The sequence below is a fragment of the Ambystoma mexicanum genome, chromosome 5q, assembly GCF_040938575.1.
Source record: "Ambystoma mexicanum isolate Mex_15411 chromosome 5q, UKY_AmexF1_1, whole genome shotgun sequence".
Classification (NCBI taxonomy): Eukaryota; Metazoa; Chordata; class Amphibia; order Caudata; family Ambystomatidae; genus Ambystoma; species Ambystoma mexicanum.
Window position 1 is genome coordinate 384588659 of NC_090933.1, and position 23941 is coordinate 384612599.

The 23941-nt window shown below is 46.8% G+C and overlaps 1 protein-coding gene across 5 annotated transcripts in view; it reads left to right on the top strand.

The window, feature by feature from the left end:
- Positions 1 to 23941, top strand: part of YES1 (YES proto-oncogene 1, Src family tyrosine kinase) — a 1102642-nt gene that overhangs the window by 903945 nt on the left and 174756 nt on the right. For all 5 annotated transcript variants that reach the window (XM_069620865.1, XM_069620866.1, XM_069620868.1 and 2 more), the window contains one exon: positions 1696 to 1849. In XM_069620865.1, coding sequence (XP_069476966.1) covers positions 1696 to 1849 — 154 coding nt within the window. The remainder of the gene's footprint in view (positions 1 to 1695; positions 1850 to 23941) is intronic.

A 23941-nucleotide genomic window follows, 5' to 3' on the forward strand; every position in this document is an offset into this window, starting at 1 on the left:
ATAATAAATAATTTACAAATAAATCCAGCTAAGTCAAACTTCTTGAGTTTCAAGAAACCACTTAAGTGCGCCCCAAATGAAATGTGGGTAGTAACAGGGCACGGGGTACCTGTAGTTAAAGAGGTATTATATCTAGGCTTTAAACTGAGTTCTAACCCAACATCAGGCCAGCTTGAATAGGAATTGGATGACAAATGAGTACAGCTGGATTGCCAAATGAAAAAACTATTAATGACCCATTGTACATTTTCAATATTCCCCCTAGTAATTATATATACATCTAAGGTAATTCCTTCATTGCTCTGTGGAATGGACACAAAACTTCTGTCTCAAACAATAATTTGGGCCAGAATAGAGGGGAAGCTATGGAGAAAGGTTCCAAGTCTTGCTCAGACTTCCAATGGCAAGCCTGAGGTACGAGTTGGCTTTACAATCCATGCAGATGCACATTGATTGGAAAGCCATCTCGCTATATAGGCTTATATTGGTGCCACAAAATAACTCTCTGTACGAGGACTTTGGTCTTCAGCTAAATAAAAGGGTCTAGCCCAGTCCTAGTACAGTTGGGGAACTATGCCATTAAAATCTTGCAATAGGGTGACCGCTCAGAGAAAAATCTAGTCATGAACCCAGCGGGTGTCTAGGAGGCCTTGGCCAGAATGGACTAGATTCGAACCATAGCAGAGAATGTTTGGTATATGCAAAACCGTTCTCCTCCTACGATAAGCCAAGAGGGTTTTTAATGAGGCGTTTTCCAAATTCAAGATGGAGGTCCGACTGTTTCGCTTGAATTTGCTTTGTACGGGTGAAATCCATTCAATGCGGAATAAATATCCACAAGGTACTAACTTTTGTTCTCTTTGCGCTTAGATGGGAAAGCAGTCTTTAAAACACACAATGATCGACTGTAGGGGGTCTAGGGAGATGTCCAGTTTCTCGGTTGGTTTGTTGATAAAGTAGGCTCGTTTTCAGAGAATTTCTGGGAGAGATTGACCGATGGGTATGAGGTTTCTTAGAATCAGTCTTGCAGGAATTAGGCTCCATAAGAAAATAATGATTTTATTGTATGGAATTGAATCAATAAAATGTTTATTTGATATGTAATGTGAAAAGCCGTATTTTCGGCAGGTAAACACAGTTTAAGAAAAATAAATACCATTTTACTACAGTCTACTTTTATAACCACACATCTTGTTCTTCAGTATGGAATTTCACCTTTGGAGCACTGTATGTAAAAGAAACGATCTACATTTAGGACATTGGGCCTCATTACGAGCAGCCGGTTGACGCCGACCTCGAAACACTGACTCCGCCGCCTGACTTCCCGGTGCCACCGTAACATTACAAGTCCCGGCAGAGTGGGACGTCAGCGGTAGATTCAGTAACTCCCAATTCCCGTGGAGCCAGTACTTCCTTGACGACTCTGCCTACCGGGGCCGATGCACCGGGCAGGTTCAGACCTGCTGGGCGCTACTGCCCCTGCAGGCAGACTCGTAGTGTGGTCTGGAAACACCTTGTTTCCACACCGCCACACTCGGAATGAGGCCCATTGTATACAACAATGTGTGACGCAGATAAAACAACTTCCTGCGTTGGCCTTTAAATACCCCGTTTCATAAAACTAGCACCTACATTTTGTAGAACCCACTGTGTTTTTGTGTTGAAAACCAATTTTAGTTACTCTGTTTTGCATAGATTGCTGATGGAATGGCATACATTGAAAGAATGAACTACATCCACCGAGACCTTCGAGCAGCTAACATTCTGGTGGGAGATAACCTAGTGTGCAAAATTGCAGATTTCGGCTTGGCGAGGTTAATAGAGGACAATGAATACACAGCAAGGCAAGGTAAGAAAAACTAGCTCTGTGTTTTGTTTATAAATATGTCTTCAGATTTACTGTAGCCCACTTCCCACCAATAAATTAAAATTTGATGTATTTAGCCCCTCCTCATTATGCCTGATTTCACATAGTCTTTTAGTTTGCAGACTGATGCTTTTTGTTCGGTGCTTGGGCCGTCCTGTCAAGTGTGCAATGGAATAGAGCAGCCAATTCACTTCAGCTGTAGGAAGCTCTTCCTCGGGCACAGGAATCAACCTTGATATGGTTAGTGGTTAGCCCTCAAGGGGGTTATAGATGCCCTTAAGCGCTATTTATCAGGAAGAAAAAGTACCCTTGCAAACTGGCTTGCAAGAACTAAAGACACCAACCGCAGAGTTGTGAGATTTTCTCACTCCAACCCCATATCTTTACTGTGATACTGAGAAGGTTGCCCACAAGTCAGCGCAAATTACATAAGCCACTTCGCTTTGGATTCTTTTGAGGAGAGATCAAAGGAAGGGGGGGAAGGCCCATGCCAGTCTTTAGAGGTTATTGTTGGGGTGATGACTGTTCCCAGATGCTGCCTTTCGCACAGTGATGCTCTGCTCCAGTGGGTGCAGTAAGGAGGATCCCCTGGCCACCCCCACCATGCACAGGTCTGTAGGCAAGGGCTTGCCATAATGCACACACCAGCAAGACTGTAAGGAGCTACAGTAATGGGGGTCGACATGCTACAGTGCTGCATATCACTAAGGTAGGCACAGTACAAAGTCTTGCACAATGTTCTTGAGTATGCACGCAACATAGAAAAACAGAACAAAAAAGACAGACCTCACAAACCTCCACACTTGCAAAGACATGTGACTATCTTGAGGTACAATGGAGGGATGTCAGTTCACCAAAATGCCTGGGGTAGCGGAAGTGACTTCACAGGAAGTGTAATCAGATGACCTTTGTGCCTGTAGATGTCACAGGAATGTATACCATGCGATTTTCAGCCCATGTGACATCACACATTGTAATAATAAATAACTAGAATTGCAGAATTACTAAAGGCCATGTCAATGTTCAACCTTATATTAAATAGGGGGCTGCCTCAATATGCCATGAGTGCTGTATGATCTGCTGCAAAGGGCACACTCAGCAGAACTATCACAGGCCAGAATATATTTCTCATGCCTGTACTTACACATGTAGCTAGTTAACATTTCAGGCCAGTTGAAACCTCATGTTCTATTTTATTCATTTATAAAGCGCACCACAACCCATGGGCATCAAAGCGCTGTTACAGAGTACACTAGAATGCTTACAGAGTACAGTAGAATGCTTGCAAAATTTCGGTTACGGGTTATACATAGTTGCATGGGAACAGGAGAGGGGGGGGGTACGAGAGAGGAAGGCGTATACATGGTTTTAGGTGAACAACCAAGTTTTGAGAGCTTTCCGGAAAGCATAGTGAGAGGGTTCTGCTCTGAGAGAAATTGTCAGGGAGTTCCAATGTCTGGCTGCAATAAAAGGGAAGCTAGCCCCATCTGCTTTGGCGCGTTTGACTTTGGGCAGCATGAGACAATGGGAGTAGGGTGTTCTGGTGGGTCTGGATGAGCTTGCCTTAGTTACCTTGTTGGCGAGGTAGGGGGGGGGCTGTCTTGGCAATGCACTTGTGAGTGATGGCTAGCGTTTTAAAAAGAATGTGTTCTCTGACACAGAGCCAGTGGGCATTATGCCTTGCTGCACTTATATGGTCTCTTTTGGGAATGCTGAGGGTGGCTCGGAGTGCATAATTCTGGATGATTTGTAGTTTTGTTAGGTTCTTTGAGGAGGCCCCAGTGAAGCAGACACTACAGTAGTCCAGTTTTGACCCAATGATGGCTCTGGCAATAGTGAGGCAGTTACCGGTGGGCAGGTAGGGTTTTGCTGCATTGCATAGTTTGGTTGCGTAGGCAGAAGAGGATGCGATGGCGCTAACCTGCCGGGACATCGAGAAGATGGCGTCTAGGTGGACTCCTAAGGTTTTGACTGATGAGGATACAGGGATATGTATGTTGTCTATGGTGAATACAGTGTATTGGCTGCTGGTTTTTTCTAAAGGGTTTCTTGTGGTCCAACCAGAAGGATATCCGTTTTGTCTCCATTGAGGCACAGCCAGTTGTCAGTCAACCAGGCCTGGATGGTGGAGTAGGCTATATTGAGGGTATTGGTGTCGGTTTGTAGTTACCGGTGAGGGGGGAGTAGGACTTGTCATTGGCATAGTTGGTTTCGGCTATGCCGATGGAGTCAAGGATGTTTTAACAGTGGTCTTATGAAGTTGTTGTAGAGTGTGGGTGAGATGCATGAGCCCTGAGGGACTCTGCAGTGGCTGGTAGCTGGGGTGACACAGGCCTGTTCTGAAAACTCTCATTGCTCTTCCTTCTAGGAATGAGGCGATCCAGGCTGCGGCATTTGGTTAGACGTGCGCAGTGGTAGTGAGGTGGTGGCAGAGCGTGTTATGGTCCACTAAATTGAAGGCAGATGACAAGTCTAAGAGGAGGAGAAGGGACAGTTTACCCAAGTCCGTAATTTCGTCCAGCTGGTTTTTAAAATCAAGTAGTGCTGGTGCTGTGCCATGGCCAGGTCGAAAGCTGGATTGTCGTAATCCTAGGATATAATTAGTTTCGAGGAAGTGTTGGACCTGTAGATAAGATAGATAAGATGCCTTATCTATAAATTTTAATAAGGGGACCGTTGTGATTGACCTGTAGATGTTGGGTGCAGTGGAGTTGAGAGAGGTTTTTTTTAGGTGTGGCTTCACCCATGCTTCCTAAAGTTGTGAGGGGACGAGTCCTGACGCAAATTATGCACTTATAGAGGCGATGAAGAAAGGGGCAAGGGTTGCTGTGCATACCTTGATAATAGTGGGTGGGCAGGGATCCTCTTTGCATTTTGAGGGTTTAAGGTTTTTCAATAGGCTAAGGACTTCAGATTCGGAGACTTCTCTGAAAGTGAAAGGGGTGGGGGGGGGGAGTTCTGAAAGGGTGTGTTCAGGGTGATAGGGGTGACTGTGGGGTTTGGGGTGTTCACACTGTTCTGGTTGGTCTGGACTTTGCTTTGTAGGAGGTCTATTTTGTTTGGCATGGCTGATTGGATGTTGGAGCACCAGAATTCATCTTTGGTGAAAGATTGTGCAGGGGGGGGGGGACTAAAGCTTCGAGAAGATGTTCCTGGTGTCTGATTTTGCATTGGCAATCCTGGTGATGGAGGCGGCTTTGGCTAAGGAGATTGCTTTTTTGTATTTGTCTGAAAGCTTGTTGAATTCGAGTTTCAGGGATTCAGTTTGGGTTGTTTGTCAGGCGGTGAGGGCGGTACGTTTACTACTTCACAATGCAATTAGCTCTGGGGTGTACCATGAGTTTGAGTATCTGATGGATTTCGCTCTGTGCTACAAGAGGGGCAATAGCATTGACTGCTTGGGTTAGTGTGGAGTTGTATGTCAGCGAGGACGTTGGGGTCCTTGAAGAATGGTGGTCTGAGTAGGGCTACTTCTAGGAATGGTAGAAGGTTAGCTTTAGTCGTCTGCATGTGCTACGTGCAAAAGCAGGAGGTATAGGGGTGGTGACTTGTAATTTTCTGGGATGGGGGGATGGAGAAGAGGGTGATGTGATGGTCTGTCCATTGGCAGGGATCGTTGGAATTTATGGAAGGCGAGAAATTGAGGTTGGCAATCCAGTCCAAGGTGCGGCCTTTGATGTGGGTGGGGTTGGTGACACATTGTGCAAATTGAAGGATTTCTAAGGCCTTGGCAAGTTTATCAGCTTGTAGGTCTGCTGGATCATCGAGTCCCCTAGCAGGATGATTTTTGAGGATATTTTAATGTTGTCCTCAAGGAGGTGGAGGGGGTTTTCATGGTAACTTGTTGTGGGACCTGGTGTACGGTAGACGATGCAGAATGTGATGGTGCAGGTGGGGGAGGTGGGGAGCTTGAGGGAAAGGATGTTGCTTTGTTTTCGAGGGAGGTATTGAGCTACCTGAAGGGCTGGGACTATTTGGCTATGAGGGCCACTCCTCTCTAGTGTTCGGGCGGTCCTGTCGGTAGATGGTGTAGCCTGATGGGAGGGCTAGGGATACGGTGGGTCTGGAGGCTTTGTGGACCCTGGGAGGGCTAGGGATAAGGCTTTGTGGAGCCATGTCTCTGAGATGGCTAGGGCATCTAGGTTGTGGGCTGTAAGCAGGTCATGGATATCGAGGGCGGGCGCTGGCAGGGAGTAAGCGTGAACAAGAGCACAGTTAATGTGTGCTAAGGGTTTTGGGGGCGGCTTAGCAGTGGGTGCAGTAGTGGCAAGGTTGTCGTTGGAGAGCGGTGGGGTGGGCTTGGACGTTTCAGCTGTAGTATGCAGAGTAATAGAATTTCTGATGTTTGTTAATCTGCTTAGAATCACATGCTGTGCATAGGTCCGACATCCAGTGGTCACTGCAGAGTATTGCATTTTGTTTTTCGTAGTCGAAAAAGGACGTCGACAAGGCGTGTCTGAAACACTATCCCTATAGTGACGTGCGTTGTACCCACAATCCCTCACTCGTCGAGGTCCCTCAGATTGTTTTTTTCCGCCCAGTTACTGGTCGCCTTTACGCGGAGCTCCTCGAGAGACATTGCAGATTTCATCTCCTCGACCTTTGGTCGTTTTCCTATTTAATATAGGACATATCGATCCCTCCCTCGACGCAGTTGTGAAGCTGTCTCCGCCGAGCAAGATCTTCGACGGAGGGGACGAGCGGAGGAGATCCTTCGGCGTTGCCGAACACGTGGCCTGGCCTCGCAGGCCATATACAGTAGGGAGAGTGGGGTCGTGGGGCATCTCTGGTTCTTTTCTGAGAATGCCTTTCCTTTTCCCCTTCCTTTCCCTTGGGGTGGTTATCACGATTTATTGCCTCGGCTATGGAGAGGACACCCTTTAGGTTTTGCCCGCTTTGCAAGGGCAAGTTTACTTGGAAGGACAAGCATTCACGGTGTAACCGCTGCTTGCCGCTCGATCACAAGGAGGAGGGTTGCACGGCTTGTCGGCTTCTTAAGCCAAAGACACTAAAAGACCGTAGGGTCAAGAGGTGGGCGGCCTACGCTATGTCGAAGGCCGATGGTTCACCCGCCGCTGCTACCACCGACAGTGACGAGGAACGTGATAACACGACCTCCGCTACGGAAGTCGAAAACCCCTCTAAAGAGCGCTCGCGCGCTTCGTCGTCTGTCCCCGGCCGGCTCGGCTCACGCCCTGCTTATGGGGATGAACACCCCGGCGACATAGACGCACACAAGACCACACATAAGCACACAACCCATGGCTCTTCTTCGTCAAAGACGAAGAGAGCATCACGCCCAGGGAGACGCAGGTTCCACCGGCGGCCTCCTCGGACCGTTCGGGTTCGAAGCCCCTCTCGCAGCCGCGACCAGCGACTGGGCTTTCGGCAAATAAGGGCGCCGCCCCCAAATCATCGGCCGGCGCGCATCAGCAGAAAGCGCATACCGCCGTAGAGCGATCGACACCCATCACGTCGAAACCACAGCCCTCCGCTGACAAATGAGTCTCTGAGAGCTTGGCGAGGATCGTGGTAGCCGACGCCCAGAAGCGTACGCCGAAAGACACGTCGAGCGCTACGCAGAGGTCGAAAGACACGCCGAAAAAGCCAGAAGAAAGGCAGGGACTACCCCCTTCAGTCGGGGGGTCCCCCAGCACACCGGAAGGCTTTTCGGAGGGCGACGGGACACTTTCCTCGACGTTATGGGAAAGGTCGAGCCGTTTTCAGCTAGATGACACTACTTTTCCCCCGCTAGACCGCTCAGGGGTACCCCATGAAACCATGGAAAGGCTCCATCTCTGTATGGAGAGAATGGAGAGGTTTATGAACACCCAGAACCCTCCCACTCCCAAGAGAACAAGAGAAGGGCCTCAGGAGGACCCCAGGGCCAAATATCCGAGACTAGTCAATCCCCAGCAAGACACCGCCTCAGACTTCCATAATGTGTATGATCTCACTGGGGAGGAACATTACTTAGAGGAGGAGGATGACTTTATGGACGATGAAGAGGGACAGAACCAGGAGGAAGGTCTGGAAGACAGCCCAGACATTATAGGAGAAGGCTTCGGCGATAATCCAGAAGAAGGACCTTCGCACCCCTGGCAATCCCCATCAATATATTCCGACACTGATGTCCTGAACCTAAATCCTCCTGACAATTCACCTGTTAGGAACACATCTCCCATTGACGATCAGCCCACATTCAATGCCCTGTTGCGCAGAGCAGCAGCACATTTCGAACTGGACACTGGGGAGCTCTCTCCTGAATTAGACTTTGTGGAAAGAGTAATTAAGGAGAAACCCCCGGTCAGCCAGACCATTCCCCTCCTCGCTTCAGTGAAGAGAAGAATCGTCCCTTCGCTGTCCACTCCCGCATTAATCAGAGGGGTTAATCCAAGAATTGAAAAACTTTTCATTCCGTCACCCTCAGATCCACTGTACATCAGGGGACATTCCATCCCGGATTCCCTGGTAGTAACTAATACAAGGAAGAGGGCAGGGGTACCACTTTCCACCAGTGAGGCACCACCTGACAAGGAGGGCAAGAGGTTATATGCCCTTGCAAAAAGAGTCACATCCTAGGCTGCCTTTTCGGCAAGAATTGCGAACAACAATTCTTTGCTCGCTAGCTATGCGGACGCGCAGTGGGCAAAACTGCGCAAAGACGCCGAAGAAGCGACGGAACCACTACGTACACGCCTGCTATCAACTATTGGCGAAGGAACCCAGGTCAACCAGAGTATTGTAAAGAACTCTCTGGATGCTGCAGAAACAGCGGGACATTCCCTGGTTCAGGGAATACTTCTAAAACGCCATGTATGGCTGCGCAACTCGGGGTTTAAACCGGAGACACAGGCGTCTTTAATAAATAAAGCTGTTGAAGACTCAAACCTCTTCAGGAAAGTGGTGGATGAGGCTCTAGAGATGGCTAAAAAAGAGTTTGATACTATCAAGACTCTTGACCAAATCTCTAAGCCCACTACCAGACGCGGCTATGGCAACAAACGCTTTTTTCGTGGCCAACGCCAACAGCAAAATCAGCAGCAACAGTACCCTGCCACCAATTACCAGACCAATAGTGGGCAGTACAGCCAAAGAGGCCAGCGCTAGGGCAAAGGGAGAGGTCGGGGGTCCACCCCCAGAGGCTCCCAAGCCCCCAACAACACCAAGTGACGCGAAGATTCGCGTGCCCTCCCATGCAACACCGCTCGGGGGCCGGATAACATCCTTTCTTCCTGCATGGGAGGGTATAACGTCAGACCGCTGGGTACTTTCCACCATAGCCCACGGATACTGCATCGAATTCAACAGTTCCCCATCATACAGACCCCCGAGGGGACGACGCATGACACCGGAACATCTTGCCATCCTTCTCCAAGAAGTACAACAACTGCTGGAAAAAGGAGCCATAGAGGTCGTGCCTCTATCTCAGGTAACGGAAGGTATTTATTCAGTGTACTTCCTTGTACCCAAAAAGGATCTAACCATGCGCCCTGTATTAGATCTGCGCCCAGCGAACAAGTTTATCAAACCCCAAAAGTTTCGTATGGTGACCTTACAGGAAGTGATCCCACTGCTTTCACAGGGAGATTACATGACAACATTGGACATGAAAGATGCATACTTTCATATTTTAATGTTGCCAGCGCACAGAAGATACCTCAGGTTCATGATAGAGAGCAAACACTACCAGTTCAGAGTGCTACCCTTCAGCATAGCATCAGCACCAAGGGTATTCACGAAGGTACTGGCAGTGGCAGCGGCCCACCTGCGCAGGTTGTCCATCCCAGTTTACCCTTACCTCGACGACTGGCTCATAACAGGAGATTCTTACGAAACATGCTTCTCCAATACCCAAAATAGACCTTTTGTTCCAGTTGGGCTTCTCCATCAACGAAAAGAAGTCCAGCTTAGACCCCAGTCAAATCAAACAATTCCTAGGGGCTCTAATTCAAACAAAGGACGGCCTCGTCTTACCCTCCAAAGAGAGGGTCCAAAACATGCTGTTTCAGATCCCTCAATATGTGACCGGTCGAGAGGTGACGGTACGCAAAGCAATGCGCTTGCTAGGAATGATGGCGTTGTGTATTTATTTGGTACCTCACGCGCGCCTGCGCATGCGCCCAATGCAAGAGTGGCTCAACAGCCAGTGGTGTCAGGCCAGCGGACTATGGGACGATCTAGTGATGGTCTCGCAGGCCTTGGTTCTCTCGCTACGGTGGTGGACAAAGGAAAACCTGGAAAAAGGGAAACCCTTTGCCACTCCCGCGGCGGAAGCCACTCTAACCTCAGACGAATCCCTCACAGGATGGGGGGCTCACCTATCCCATCAGACTGCTCACGGAGTGTGGACTCCGAACGTAGCATCCAAACATATAAATCTACTGGAGCTACTAGCTGTGTTCAAGGCGCTAAAAGCCTTCCAGGAACACCTACAAGGCAAAACAGTGATGGTCCTTACAGACAGCACCACAGCCATGTACTACATCAACAAGCAGGGGGGCACCCACTCTCCAGGACTGTCCAAACTGGCCCAAAATATATGGAAGTGGGCTCTCAAACAAAACATGTTCCTACTGTCACAACATGTACCAGGGGAACTAAATCTGCTGGCAGACAAACTCAGCAGAGATTTCCCCCTGCCCGAAGAGTACGAATGGCGACTGCACGAAGACATGGTCTTCGACGTCTTCACACAATGGGGATTCCCAGAAATAGACCTGTTCGCAACCCTGGAGAACTCACAATGCCTAAGTTACGCCTCCAGGTACCCCCAGAACCAATCCAAGGGGAACGGTCTGTCGATGCAATGGTCAGGGAAATTTGTTTACGCTTTTCCCCCCCGACTCCCCTTCTCAACAAGGTGGTGCACAAGATGCACCAGGAACAAGTGACCATGATACTGGTGGCCCCAATGTGGACCCGACAGCCATGGTTCGCCCACTTGATGGAGATGTCTCTATCTCCCCCAGTGAAACTCCCCTGCCCGTACAACATGCTGTCACAAGACAAGGGCAGGACTCTGCATCCATGCCCCCAGAACATGAACTTAGCAGCTTGGCTCCTGAGATCATAGAATTCGGACATCTACAGCTCCCGCAGAGATGCATGGACATCCTCAGGGAAGCCAGAAAACCTAGCAAGTGGAGATTTGTCATCTGGTGCAGGGGTAAAAGCATCAACCCGATTGACTGCTCTCCCACACATATTGTTCTATACCTGACCCACCTATTGGATTCAGGTCTAGTGTTCAATTCCATTAAAGTCCACCTAGCGGCACTTTCTGCATACACCACTTCCCAACTGAAGGTGTCGTGGTGGAAGATCCCTGTTATAAAGGCCTTCATGGAGGGAGTAAAGAGAATACACCCCCCGATAGATGACCCAGCTCCCGGATGGGACCTTAATGTGGTACTTACCAGCCTCATGGGCTCATCATTCGAACCCATGCACAAAGCATCTCTTAAACACCTTACTCTTAAGACTGCTTTTTTAATAGTTATCACCTCATCAGGAGAGTAAGTGAACTTCAGGCTCTTTCTGTTCTAGACCCCTTCGTTACAGTTCAGAGATAAGGTGGTTCTACGCACTCACCCAAGGTTTGCTCCGAAATTCATCTCGAAATTCCACGTAAACCAATCTATAGAACTACCAACGTTCTTTCAAAATCCTTCCAACTTGGGAGAAAGGACTCTGCACACACTAGATGTGCGCACAGCGGTCATGTTCTACAATCAAGCGGTGTAAATATCACGCTGACAGGACACGTTGAAAATAGTCATGCCGTAATGGCCGTAGCAAGTATATATCTCGTTTGATCGAGCGGTCAGAAATCACAGGGAGATCCCAGAAAGCGCTTTCTGATATTTACACCGCTTGATTCTCCATGTGAGAGCACCCATCTACGATTTATCAACGCAATTGTTTTGCTTATGCCTTGAGAACGACCTGTGTGTCGAAACACGTGTCGGCTGTTTCCTGCCACAATTAAAGCATCAACAATATTACTAGTGTGCCTTATTGTTGTAATGTCTAGCGCATCTCCACCGCACCCTCCTCTTTACTAGTTTTCAATACCAGCCAGGGTAGACTGGTTGGCGTTGGTGGTAATGCTGCTGACATTTCTCGGATTGAATTTCTAATCCAATCGGTGATCACTAGCGCACAGACCCTTATTTGCGAACCCACAGTTTTGTTATAGTTATCAAAATGTGTTGGGTAAAATAAGTAAGATTTGTTTTGTTTCTCTACAGTGCTTGCCTACTTAATTTTTGAGCGCTTATTTACAGGCATTACTGCTATCCCATTAATAGTATACAGTTTATCAACATTGCAAGGATGTACATCTGAGAAGGATCTTGGAACTGAAACCTATTTCGGGCTGCTAAATTAACTCATTTACAAGCAACAAGTACTGAACTATCTCGCTATCCCTTTCTACATACTATATAATAAGAGGGTCATTTTAAGTACTGAAAAATAAAACTTTCACACAAGACAGTCACACTTAAACTGCAAACGAAGATGAAACGCGTTGAAATTACAGTAAGAAATTCCTCTACAGGGGGGCATGGCCTGGAGCCGAGCTGAAAGGATGCAAGTGCGGTGGGCGCCATCCATAGACCCTTACAAGTCCTGTTGAAATCCTCTTACTGAAGGCCACAAAGGCTCAGATGAGAGACAAGGATCCCTTGCAACAGATCACTTAATATTGTGGCGGGAAAACCTAGGATTTTTTCCCAGAGGCGAAGGGACAGGCTGACTTGGGCCGAGTAGCCATCCATTTGGAAAGGACTGCCAGCTCGGTGCAATGGGCAGTGCGTGGCAGCTCGCGTATGCACCATCTGGCGTGCTGGCCACTGCAGCAGGTACAGGAGCCCATGCACTAAAATTTGCTGGTGCAGAGGAGTTCAATGTTACCTTTGGATTGTCTCTCAGGTCAGTCTCTTGGGAGTCAGGAAGGACTACACCCATCCAGGGCAGAAAAGCCTCCCGCTGGATCAGTCTATGCAGGTGGGAAGGGTGTCTATTCTAGGCAGGAGCGACTGGAACCCTTTCACAGGTTCCGGTACCTCAACTCTGGAGCTAAAGGAGTGACATGAAAAAAGTTTAGTATGAGTGGCCAGGTTCAAAGTAGGGGGGTGGGTGGGTGCTTACATCTCCAGCCCCCCGCCTCCACTCTTCCCTTTCTTCACGGAACTTACTTGAATCTTCCAGGAGTCTAGAGTCAACCACCAGGACCCATCCACTGTGTTGAATTCACAAAGTTAAATGCAGCAAAAGTCTTCCCCATGAATACTATTGAGGGACAGGAATTCTTCCAAGGATCGAGTAACTTGAACCAGAATGCTTACATCTAAATACAAAAATGCTAAATACCTAGAATCTCCTTTTTGTTTTAAGTATTGAGAGACACTAGATTCCTGTCCATGCAGCCTCTTTATGCTGCTTGCCTTAACCTGACATTGGCGTGCCATGGAGGGGAATTCTCTCACCCGCCATCTTGGAAGGGGCACGATTGTCATATCCCGACAGCCATTTTGGTTGGGGAACTGAAATCCTGTCAACAGCGAACCCCTGACGGCAGCGAGATATCGCCTGGTCCACCATGGCTGCCAGAGCCTGCCAGGTAAGAGGGGGCATGAGGTGGAGGCCTGGAAACCCTAACACTACTAGAGTATGAATAGGAAGGTGATCCAAGGAGGCGCAAGCTGCCCTCCCGTAGTCAGATGTATGGATTTTCCTGTTGGAAGAGCCCGAAAAAAAGCAGCACTGGGGCAGAGGGGCTTGGGACCCATTCCTCCCTCCCCCACCCTCCAGGAGTGCCCCAGATTATATTGGATGAGGAGTTCTTCCACTGAGTAACGAGCAGGGGAGAATTGGCAGACTGAGGTGGGCATTCAATATGGAGAAGGTTCGGCTGCCCTAGGGCTACACAGCCTGGCCAGGATTTGGGGGATCTGGACGGTTGCTCTGTGGGGACACTCCACCTTTGGATGGCTGCTTCCTAGGTGACTGCTTCTGTAAGAATACGATGGTAGCAGTGTGTGTACTACGCTAAAGCACACAGTGGATTGGCATCGTATGGTCTAGTGTGGATTGTACTGACAATAAACTATGCATCCTTCAAGATGGTGAAGAGGCAATAGCAGAAACAAAAGCTGGACCAGTTTGGCAGGACCCAAGATCCTAGTTGGATAACAAGTACAGTCAGTTGATATAGAGGTTTCACTCGTGAGAGCAGACTTGAAAAAAGTCAGTGAAAGGTTAAGCAGAGAATGGTTGATGTGGAGGACTCAGTGACAAGATCCTGGAGGATAGAGCAGAAGACTCATAGGCATGCTCGAGGAGATGCAATGTATGGATAGTTGGAGTAGCGGAGGGAGGAGAAGGTCACTGCATATAATTATTCTTGGAAAAAATTGAGGACAATTTGTACATCGAAGAGCTGTCCCTAGTGGTTCTTGACTGAGGGCACATGGAGTGCAAGGAAGGAAGCCAAAAGTAGAGGGCCATAATTGCAAAGTTTTAGACATTCTGTTGCAGAGATTTGGGTCTACAGGATGCTACGAGACACTCTGCATATACAATGGGTAGATCCATGATTTTGCCCTTTCATGACTTGATCCAGGAGGTTCAAAAGTAGAGGAAAGCTTTTGAGTCTATTAAAAAGAGGCAGAGAGATCATAAATACATGATTTTCTTCCCCTCTAAGCTGAAAGTACTGTCCTATGGCAAATCCTTCTTCAACACTGAGTGAGATGTGGGGGATGGCTGGAGGACGGGGCAAATGGTACACTGCGTACCATGGGTAGGTGCCCACCCCCCCTGCACCCAAGGGCATCCCCTGTTGAAAGTAGGCAGGCAAAGGATTAGTAAACGACAGTGGAACTTTATCGGTGGATGGAGGTGGTCCACAAACTGGGAGCTGATGTTTCACAATTGTTTACAGGGGTTGGCACCTCAGACTGATGAGATGCCCGATACATATGTGATGGTTCAGCTGAATCGTGGTGGTCTAGATTTTTGAACGCCTACACCTATGTCTAATAGGGTGTGTGTGAGGGATGATGAGGTGCATTTGGTTGTTCGTGTGTGTGTGTGTGTGTGTGTCATATATATGGGTGGTGATGATACACCACGGATTAGTGGAAAATGGTTGTTGGGTTGCGGAAAGTAACAATGGGCTGACGTTGAAGGGTTTCGGAGTGGATTTGGATGAAAAGATGCAGGGCTGAATTAGAACCTGTCTTACCTTAGAATTCTTCTCCAACCCTGAATCACAGTGCCTTCTTGGCGGTGGAGAGCGGGACTAGGGAAATAACCTCCTTGTGACTTTGAAAGGGTGAATGTTAATGTGTGTGGTGTTGGATGATGGATTTCGTCCACTATATGGCTGCGAGGTGGGGGCGGGGCAGTATTGGTCACTGTTCGTGTTCCCATTATTTTTATAAAGCGTAGGAATGTGGTGAGCACCCCAGATGTAGGATTGGGGTGCTTCCTTGTTAATGATGTTCCATATGTCATGGGCATTAGAGCAAAGGAGCTGTCTAGATGGCTAAATTTAATATAATTAGCTGGAATATGAAGGGAATTAGCAATGCAGTTAAAAGGAGTACGATACACTTAGCTATGCATGAAGCAGATTTAGAAATTTTGCAGGAAACTCATCTTGTTGGATCAGAAATACATACATACACTGGATGGCAGACGGAAAGGGCAAGTGATAGGGCTCCCCCTTCTCGTATGCTAGCGGGGTATTGATATGGGTGAGAGACACGGCTGCTCCGACAGAATAGTAAAAACTGGTAGACCCGGAGTGAAGATATGTAGTGATACTGGAGAAGTAGATAGGGAGGGCCATTCTGTTATTGGGAATGTACGCAGAGAACATCGACCAATCTGACTTTTTTGAAGACCTGAATGACTTCATAGTTAAGCACCAGAATGGTTGGTGTTTGTGGGGGTAGGATATTTCAACAGTGTTCTAAATAAAGAATTGGATTCTGTGATGATTCACAGGATCTCGTCACTTCTCGCCAGAGGGGAGCCCTTTACTGTGAGGCTAGGGAGGAGGGCACGCTACACAACATATCCCTAGGGGTGGCAGTCGGCGGGACCTCACAGGGAGATACTCCCTCCTTGGGGACAAGGACTCTGGTTCAGTGAAGGAAGTCCATATCCCACATATCCCCTCAGACCGTCACTGCCTCAGAAGTCACATTCTGAACAAATCACAATCTGCTATTATAATACAACTTCCATTGTTAAAACCCAACACCGATCCACTGAGAAGAAGAGTGGCAGAGAAATAACTCCTCCATGTCAAATGGAGAGTACTGTGAAGAGTGGGAACTATGGAGTATGAAAGAATACTCCAGTGAAAGAGGACGACAACTATGCTCTGCTGGGGAGGGACCAGCTCAGATGCATAAAAAGCAAAGGTGGTCCTGCATTTGGTGTGCGTGTTCACCGAGCAGCTGAAGCCCGGGAAGTCCACTCAGCGGAGACTGAAGCGGTTTATAGTTAGTTTCGAATACAAAGTTTCAAAATGCAATACTTTCGAAACAAAAGGATCGGAAAAAAAAATCGAATGCACTTATTTATATTTTTTTTCTTTTTTTTGTTTAGGGGGTCCCCCCCAAACCCCTGTTTTTTGGGGAAAAAACACTAATTGTTCGTATACCAAAACCACAAAAAAATACATTTAAAAAAAAAAACATTCGGTCATTTTCTTTCTCGATCCTTTTGATTCGGACGTATTGTATTCAACCCTTTTGAATTCGAAATAATGACTGGACACCGACTGAAGCAGAGAAGGAAAGGAAGGCTCTGGAAGTCTGTATCGAGACTGCGTGATCCCAATCCCACAGGAAGAACCAGTGACGCCAACCTGACAAGTTAGAGGTAATGGAAACTGCAGGAGAACCGGGAGGAGCCATGGGCAGGCGCTAAACAAGAGTATCTTGCATACTGAGAGGGTTATCATACTTGTAACAGTAAAAGAAGTAAAGACTATACCTAATACCGAGAGATTTACTTTGCATCTGAAAGCTGCTTTATTCAAACGCTGAGCGCTGACTTTCCGGCTTTTCAGCCCTACACAGCATTGCGAGCGTAGCTCTTGCCGTGCCGCTTCCTGGAGGAGGCGGGACTTCCTTGCATCACGTGACCAAGCACGTGACTATTTTGCGTGCACTTAAGGAGAGTGGAAGCGCCCGAGCGGCGTGAAGCCCTGTGGAGTCAAGTCCATTGGCTGTTGTGCGGCTGTTCGGCGCTGGAGGTGCTCACACTCAAGATAGCCAGGAAAGTGGATGAAAAGTGATCTCAATGTGTGAGCGCTGTTGGTGTTGGGCAGTTGTTGCAGACTGGGCTGAACTCACACAGAGCAGAGACCGGAGCCCGGATTCATCCACTGCTCGGACCGTTTAAGGTGAGCTGAACTGTGCTGTAAAGCAGCCCATATCCTTGACACTGCCAATGGGGAATTGTAAACTGTGAATTTCGATCAAATAGTGCATTACTGCAACATCTGGGTCTGGGAGACTGCGGGGGCTTGACCCCTTTGATCCCTCGAGCTCGGTGAGTACAGTAGGCCCAGCTGAGCCTAGGACAGACCCATCAAACTGAATAAAACAACTGAGTACACCCGAGCTCTCACGCCTAGCAAGAGTAGACGTGGGATGTCTGCAATACATGGAAAATCTAATGCTGAACAGTCAGCACACGGCAAACAGGTGCCAAATGCTCGAATACATACTGAAAATCAAATACACCCGCAAACAAGATTACAGTTGCGCCGTTGGAACTCGCTAGTTTCCTCTAGCAAACCCACACGCGCCCCCTTAAGTAAGTCAGATTGTAACTGTAGGGGTGAGAGAAATAGTGTAACACCTGCCTCTGTTCTCGAACACGGTTCAGTTACAGTTGCAAATCAAGCGCAAATTGGGAGAAAACTCTCCAAAACAGATGTCACTCTTATGAGTGAAAAGGAGGCTGTTACTCTATTTACCCTAATCCACTCTAATCAGCAGGGCAATACTCATCCGCATGTTGTGAGCACAAGTCAGATGGTGAGTTGCCCTGCCGACTTGTGTCCTGTCAGCATAAACCTTGAAGGAGCCCTCGAAGGAGACTTATCTTGTGAGTGTGAGAGCCATTGCGATTGTGATCGCGAGAAGGGTCCTCTTGGGTCCATCTGCAGGTCGACTCCCAAAGGTGAAGGGGGGTCGAGACTGGCCCCTGACAAAAGTGGATCTGTGACTTCCGACCATCAGATCGAGGAGCCTACACGAAGCTTGCCCACAACAGTAGACGGCCCCACACCAACAATCTCAAAGAGCTCATTGGCAAGTAGAGAGGAAGCTCCCTGCACAAACTTACATGTACATGGCGCTGAACAACCTGTCCTGGTGCCGATGCTTGCGAGGTTACCCAGCGCTTCTTTGACCAAACTTATTTGCACAGAATCGGCGCTCTCCGACACATTGCCAAAGAACATGGGTCTAACGTGTGAAGTTAACCCAAACAACGTCGAAGTATTCCTCCAAGCTCATCACTCCACAATAGAGACTTTGTGTTGCGATGAACCCTTTTCCATGGGAACAAACAGAAGGAATTTGTTGGAGGTTGTTAATAAAATACTAAACGACATCTCTTCTATAAACAAAATACGCAGCTCTGCCACTAAAGAAAATGCGGACGTTATGAGACAAAAGCCTAGCACTAAAGAGGCTATGGAAAACATTGCAGAAGTAATGCAGGAGACTTTGGGTGCGGGTGCAGCGTCTCTGCTGAAATGGAAAAACACTTATGGGAAACGCAGGCGTATTGACCATAGTGAATCTCCTACCCTGCCGTGCTCACAGAGGAAAGGCACGAAACCACCAGATCTGCCAACAGAGAGAATCTCAACACCTTTTCAAACGCAAAGAGGTGTACATAATGTGAGATCATCTATTTCATCGTCCTCATCTACTGATTCATCTATTACAGATCAACCTTACACTAAACTAAGATGCTCCAAACCTCGACAGCAGGCATTTACACAACAAAGGAACAAGGAGCTATGCTCAGAGTTAGTGGGCTGCATAATGAAAGGGATCCAACCTATGGTGATGTTGTCGCTTGCCATTTCAATAGCTCCATTCCTAAAATTGTACGAGCAAGTGGATGGGAACCTTAAAGACTTGACCACTTTGGTCGTAATGATGAACTCAAAAGTGGTAGGCATGGACATGGAAATTACATTAACCAATCAGGTACAGCGAGATTCCAACAGAAGAATAGAGGCTTCCTTAAACACCCTGCTAGATCAAAGAAAAACTAACGGATTGGAAAAGAAGCTGCTGGCGGAAATTACGAAAGAAGCACTCAATTTACTAAAACCAAAGAAATCCTTACTTGGGCCCGCTAGAGAGGAGAATAACTATTCTATTCCGAATCAACAGGGGATGAGTGCATCGAATAAGAGAATGAGCCATCAGGCAACCGCAACCGTGGAACATGTCTCGAAGACAGCTGTACTCTCTCTTGAACCTACAGTATGTATGTCAAGCCGAAGTCAGGAAGAGAATGACACAAACCTGCCTCCTATAGACCTAACCAAAGAAGAACCCGTCCAGCGGGAATAAACACAAGAGAAAAAAAGTGCGGAAACTCGAGAGTAATGAGGTACTGGCAAACCCGACGGAACCCAACCCACCATATATTATTGCACCAGAGTCCGCTAGTAGCGAGGCTTCTGAACAAAAAAACATGTCTTGTTTTGAAACTATTCTGGAAAAAACGAGATCATCAGTTAATCCAGCCTTTCTGGACCCAAAAATACCAACTACCTCGTCTGATATGAGTAAAAGTGGAATCCATCAAGTCAGTGAATCAAGGAACCTTGAAATTGAGGAGGAACGGAACCATGACATCTTTCCGATTTTCAAGGGAAACCCCAATCAATCGACAAACACTAAAAAACCAAGTTAAAAAACCGGCAAAAACTAAAAAGCCTAAAAATCAATGCAGCAAGAATTTTCGACGTTGCAATGATTCCAGAAAGTTCTTACGTAACATAAAGACAGTAAAGGTTACTGTAAATCAAAATCTAAGAGCGGAAAAGCAAAATCTAAGAACGAAAGATCAAACTCAGAACAAGAAGACCTCTGAAACGGTGATGGCAGGTGAGCTCTTAGAAAAAAGATCAGAGGAAGCTAACAAGGACGAGGAGCAAATTAATGATTTACTGAACCTGTCCACTTACGAGGAAGCTGATGATTCGGAAGCACACGAATCGGAGCTGATAACCGGGCCTTGGACATGCCACAATGCTCTCCAAGAGAAGGAAACAACAATTACTGTTTTGAAAAATAAGACTCCAATGGTGGTTCTTACTGAAACCATCCCGCAAACAATATTTATGCTGATACCGAAGATTGTTAAGGCGGCAGAAGAGACGCACCTGGAGGAAAGTCCGATCTTCCTTACAATGAAAGAAAAAAGAGAAAAGCTAATCACGAAAAATGCTGATGGAGAAAGAAAGGCGACAGACGCAATTCAAATCTCGTTTCAACCAGAAGGCATGATGGAAAACGGAAGAGTGCTCCCTGGAGTTCGAAGGTTTGTACCCAATAAGCACAATGGGAGGGGGCCCTTGGCGAACAAGGAATCCGCTCCGAAACAGATGTCTGAGGAGTTGAAAACACGAGCAACACATCAAACACAAAAAAAGGCTGTAACCATCCTGTGTCACCTTATAAAGTGAAACTAGAAAGAATCGAAAGCCAAGATGACTTGATTATGAACCGCAACAATGTCCTACGCCTTTTGCACAGTGTACCGTGTCTCAGAATCGTACGACATTCAAACAGTGGAATATCCCCAGGAAGGCCAGAATGACCACGTGATCCTACATTGGAAGTCAAAAATGATACTTAACATTATGTTGGAGGCAATGCCGGTTTTGAAGTCACTAGGGTTTGACATCTCGGAGATAATTAATAGAGACAATTTCAATGAGCATACTCATGAGCCTCTAGAAGCTTGGTCAGTCTAGTCTGACTGGAAGAAATCACCCGAGGCTCGGACATCGGCGTCAACTCAACAGGTCCGTTCACACCAGCTAAATCGGGACTCCGAAAGTGAATATGATTAAAAGAATGTGGCACATGATATCAGAGACCTGGGGGAGCAAATTCAAATAACATTTGCCAGTAACCAAGCCACCGACGTGAAAAGTAGCACAAGTGAAGTGAGAAACATCGAGAAGGATCAACCTGACAACTGGGGGTGGCTTGCCAAGGCGCTGAATAAGACTACTTAAAGCTAATGCCAACCAGAGCTCAGGACCCCAACGGTTAAGCTCGGATCCTGGAACACCAGAGGATTTTCACACCTGTTTCAAGAGAATTGGCTTCTTGATTTAGACATTGTGTGTCTACAAGAGATGTGGCTGGACAACTGCCCTATTTCTGAAGATTATGAGATTGCATTCAATCCAGCAATCAAACAAATGCTGGGTAGACCAATGGCAGGCCTCCTAACCCTGGCGAAAAAATGTTCTGGATTCTACATCAAATCCGAGAATGTGTCCCATTACATCCAGGCAACGGTTATTGCACAGAAGAATGCAGGAAATAGGAAAATACATATTCTAAATTTATACTGGAACCATAAAACAACAAGTGGCATTAGTTACATAGATGAAGTTACATCGGTCATAGATGAATGGCTAGAGGCAGACACTGCTGCCGATATTGTGATATGTGGAGACCTGAATATGAACTGCTTAACACCAAATAACGACCTAAAAGTGATTCATTCTAACAAAATACAACTTGCTGGACACAGGTCGTTGGAGATGGAGTTAAGAAATCTAGTGTTGATGAATGGAAATATTGCAGGAGACATTCCGGCCAAACCTACATGGTCTAGAGGCAATCAGCATTCTACGCTAGACTACTTCTATGTCAGTGAGAAAATACATCAAAAGACGATCTCACTTGTGGTGCACCCCACGACTCTAAGCGATCATGACTTAGTAATATTGTCAATTTCTACAACTAACGGATCCAAATCTCCAGCATGGAACTTTCCTCTAATGATTGAATCTAACCGAGTTAGATTGAGGTTAAAGAAGACGGATGTCAAATATATCATAACCTCATATGTAGAAGAACAAAATGAAATGGAGTATATCCATCTCTTAGGCTCTTTCAAAGAGAAAAAACGGATTTAGGGCTCGTGGATTTGTTGCAAAACACAAATTTGACTTGGAGGTGAGAAAAAGAAAGAGAAATGAGGGCGCAAATAAGATATCTGCCAAAAATAGATTACAACTCTTACCTCACTAAGAAAAGAGAATGTAAACAAAAATACAAACATTGGCTTCAAACGCACAAAGTAGTCATGTTGCAAAAAGACTGAGCTAATAATGGAAAAGCTTGATAATAGAAATTCCTTGGAATTCTGGAAGTTAATCAATAATGAAAGAGCTCCGCAAATGGCTTTGCTGGCCAATCTAATACCTGAAGCTGAATGGGTAAAACACTTCTCGGAACTATACAGCAAAAGAGGAACTGAGAGAGCTCACCACCCAACCTTGAAAATTGGAAATTAAATTTTGAAAAAAGTGACATTGAAGAGGTACCTGATGGTCTAACAAACCACACGATCAAAGAAAATCCGGAGATGTGGACAGAATGTTACGCTTTGTTCAAGAGAATATTGGCCAAACGTAAAAGCCCTGACTCATGGAAATGCGCGATAATTATACCAATATTCAAGAAAGGGAACCACGCTGATCCAAAGGACTATCGATCTATTGCGCTCTTAGATGTGCTGGGTGAAGTGTATGCGACCCTGCTACAGCAACAACTAGCGAAATGGGCAGCCGAATCAAAACATCTCGACCCACGACAGACTGGTTTCGTCAAGGGAATAGGATGCGCCCTGAATCTATATTTGATAAATTTACTCAAAATGGAATCCATAAGAACAGGAACCAAGGTGTACCTAGCCCTGATTGTCTTCTCCCACGCCTTCGACCGCATAAATCGAGATCTATTATGGGACAAACTGAAGACGTGGGAGTGCCCCGAGAACCTGTTAGCGGCCATCCGAGAACTCCACACTGGCACAAGTATCAAAATTCGCCTAGATCAAAAGGGCACCTTGTCTGAAGTGATAAACACCTTTTGTGGGGTTAAGCAGGGCTGCCCTTTGGCAGCCATAATATTCAATCTATTTCTATCGGATATTGGAGAAGCGATCGATAGTGTTCGATCTTTCTCTCTGAGAATACATGGCTCCGCAATAGGCTGCATGTTGTATGCAGACGATATGATACTACTGGATGTCACACCAATAGGTCTGCAGCGAAAGATGGACGCCGTGGACCAGTATGTAAGAGCTAACGGCTTACAGATCAACAAAAAAAAGTGCGAGGTGTTAACACTGCAAAACCTGAAAAGTTCAAAGCAGAAAACATTCAAATGGTATCTGGGGAAAGAGTGCCTAACTAATATAACAAACACAAGATATTTGGGCATGCAAATTAATGCAAATCTGAACGATAGCCCCTGGGGGAAGAGGTTGCCAAAATCAAATGCTGGCAATTTGCATGTCAAGGAAGCGTCTTACACAAGAAGTACGGCAAATTTTCTATAAAGCCTGTAAGGAACTTCTACTGCCAAAAGGTAGTGCCCGCACTGATATTCGGCGCAGAAAAGGCATTTGGATGCTCCTCTGATGTTTGGTCTACCTTAGAAAATATCTTCTGGGTACGAGTCCTGCATTTACCGAAGGGAACTTCAACTGCTTGCATTAGATATGAACTAAATCTAATATCTATCAACGCACGAGTCAGTTGGAATCTGCTGAGCCTATTTCGGAAGGTGACCATGAAAGAAGTGGCCCTGCAGTTTGAGATACTCCACAATCCAAGCAAGGGAAACGCTGAGTGCCTTCTGTCTTTATGGAACAAACGTTGCAAGGAAATCTTGGCTTTTTCCGACATAGACATAAAAACTCTACATGACAACCCGAATCTAGCAAAAAGTAAGGTCTGGCGCTTAGATTGGATTC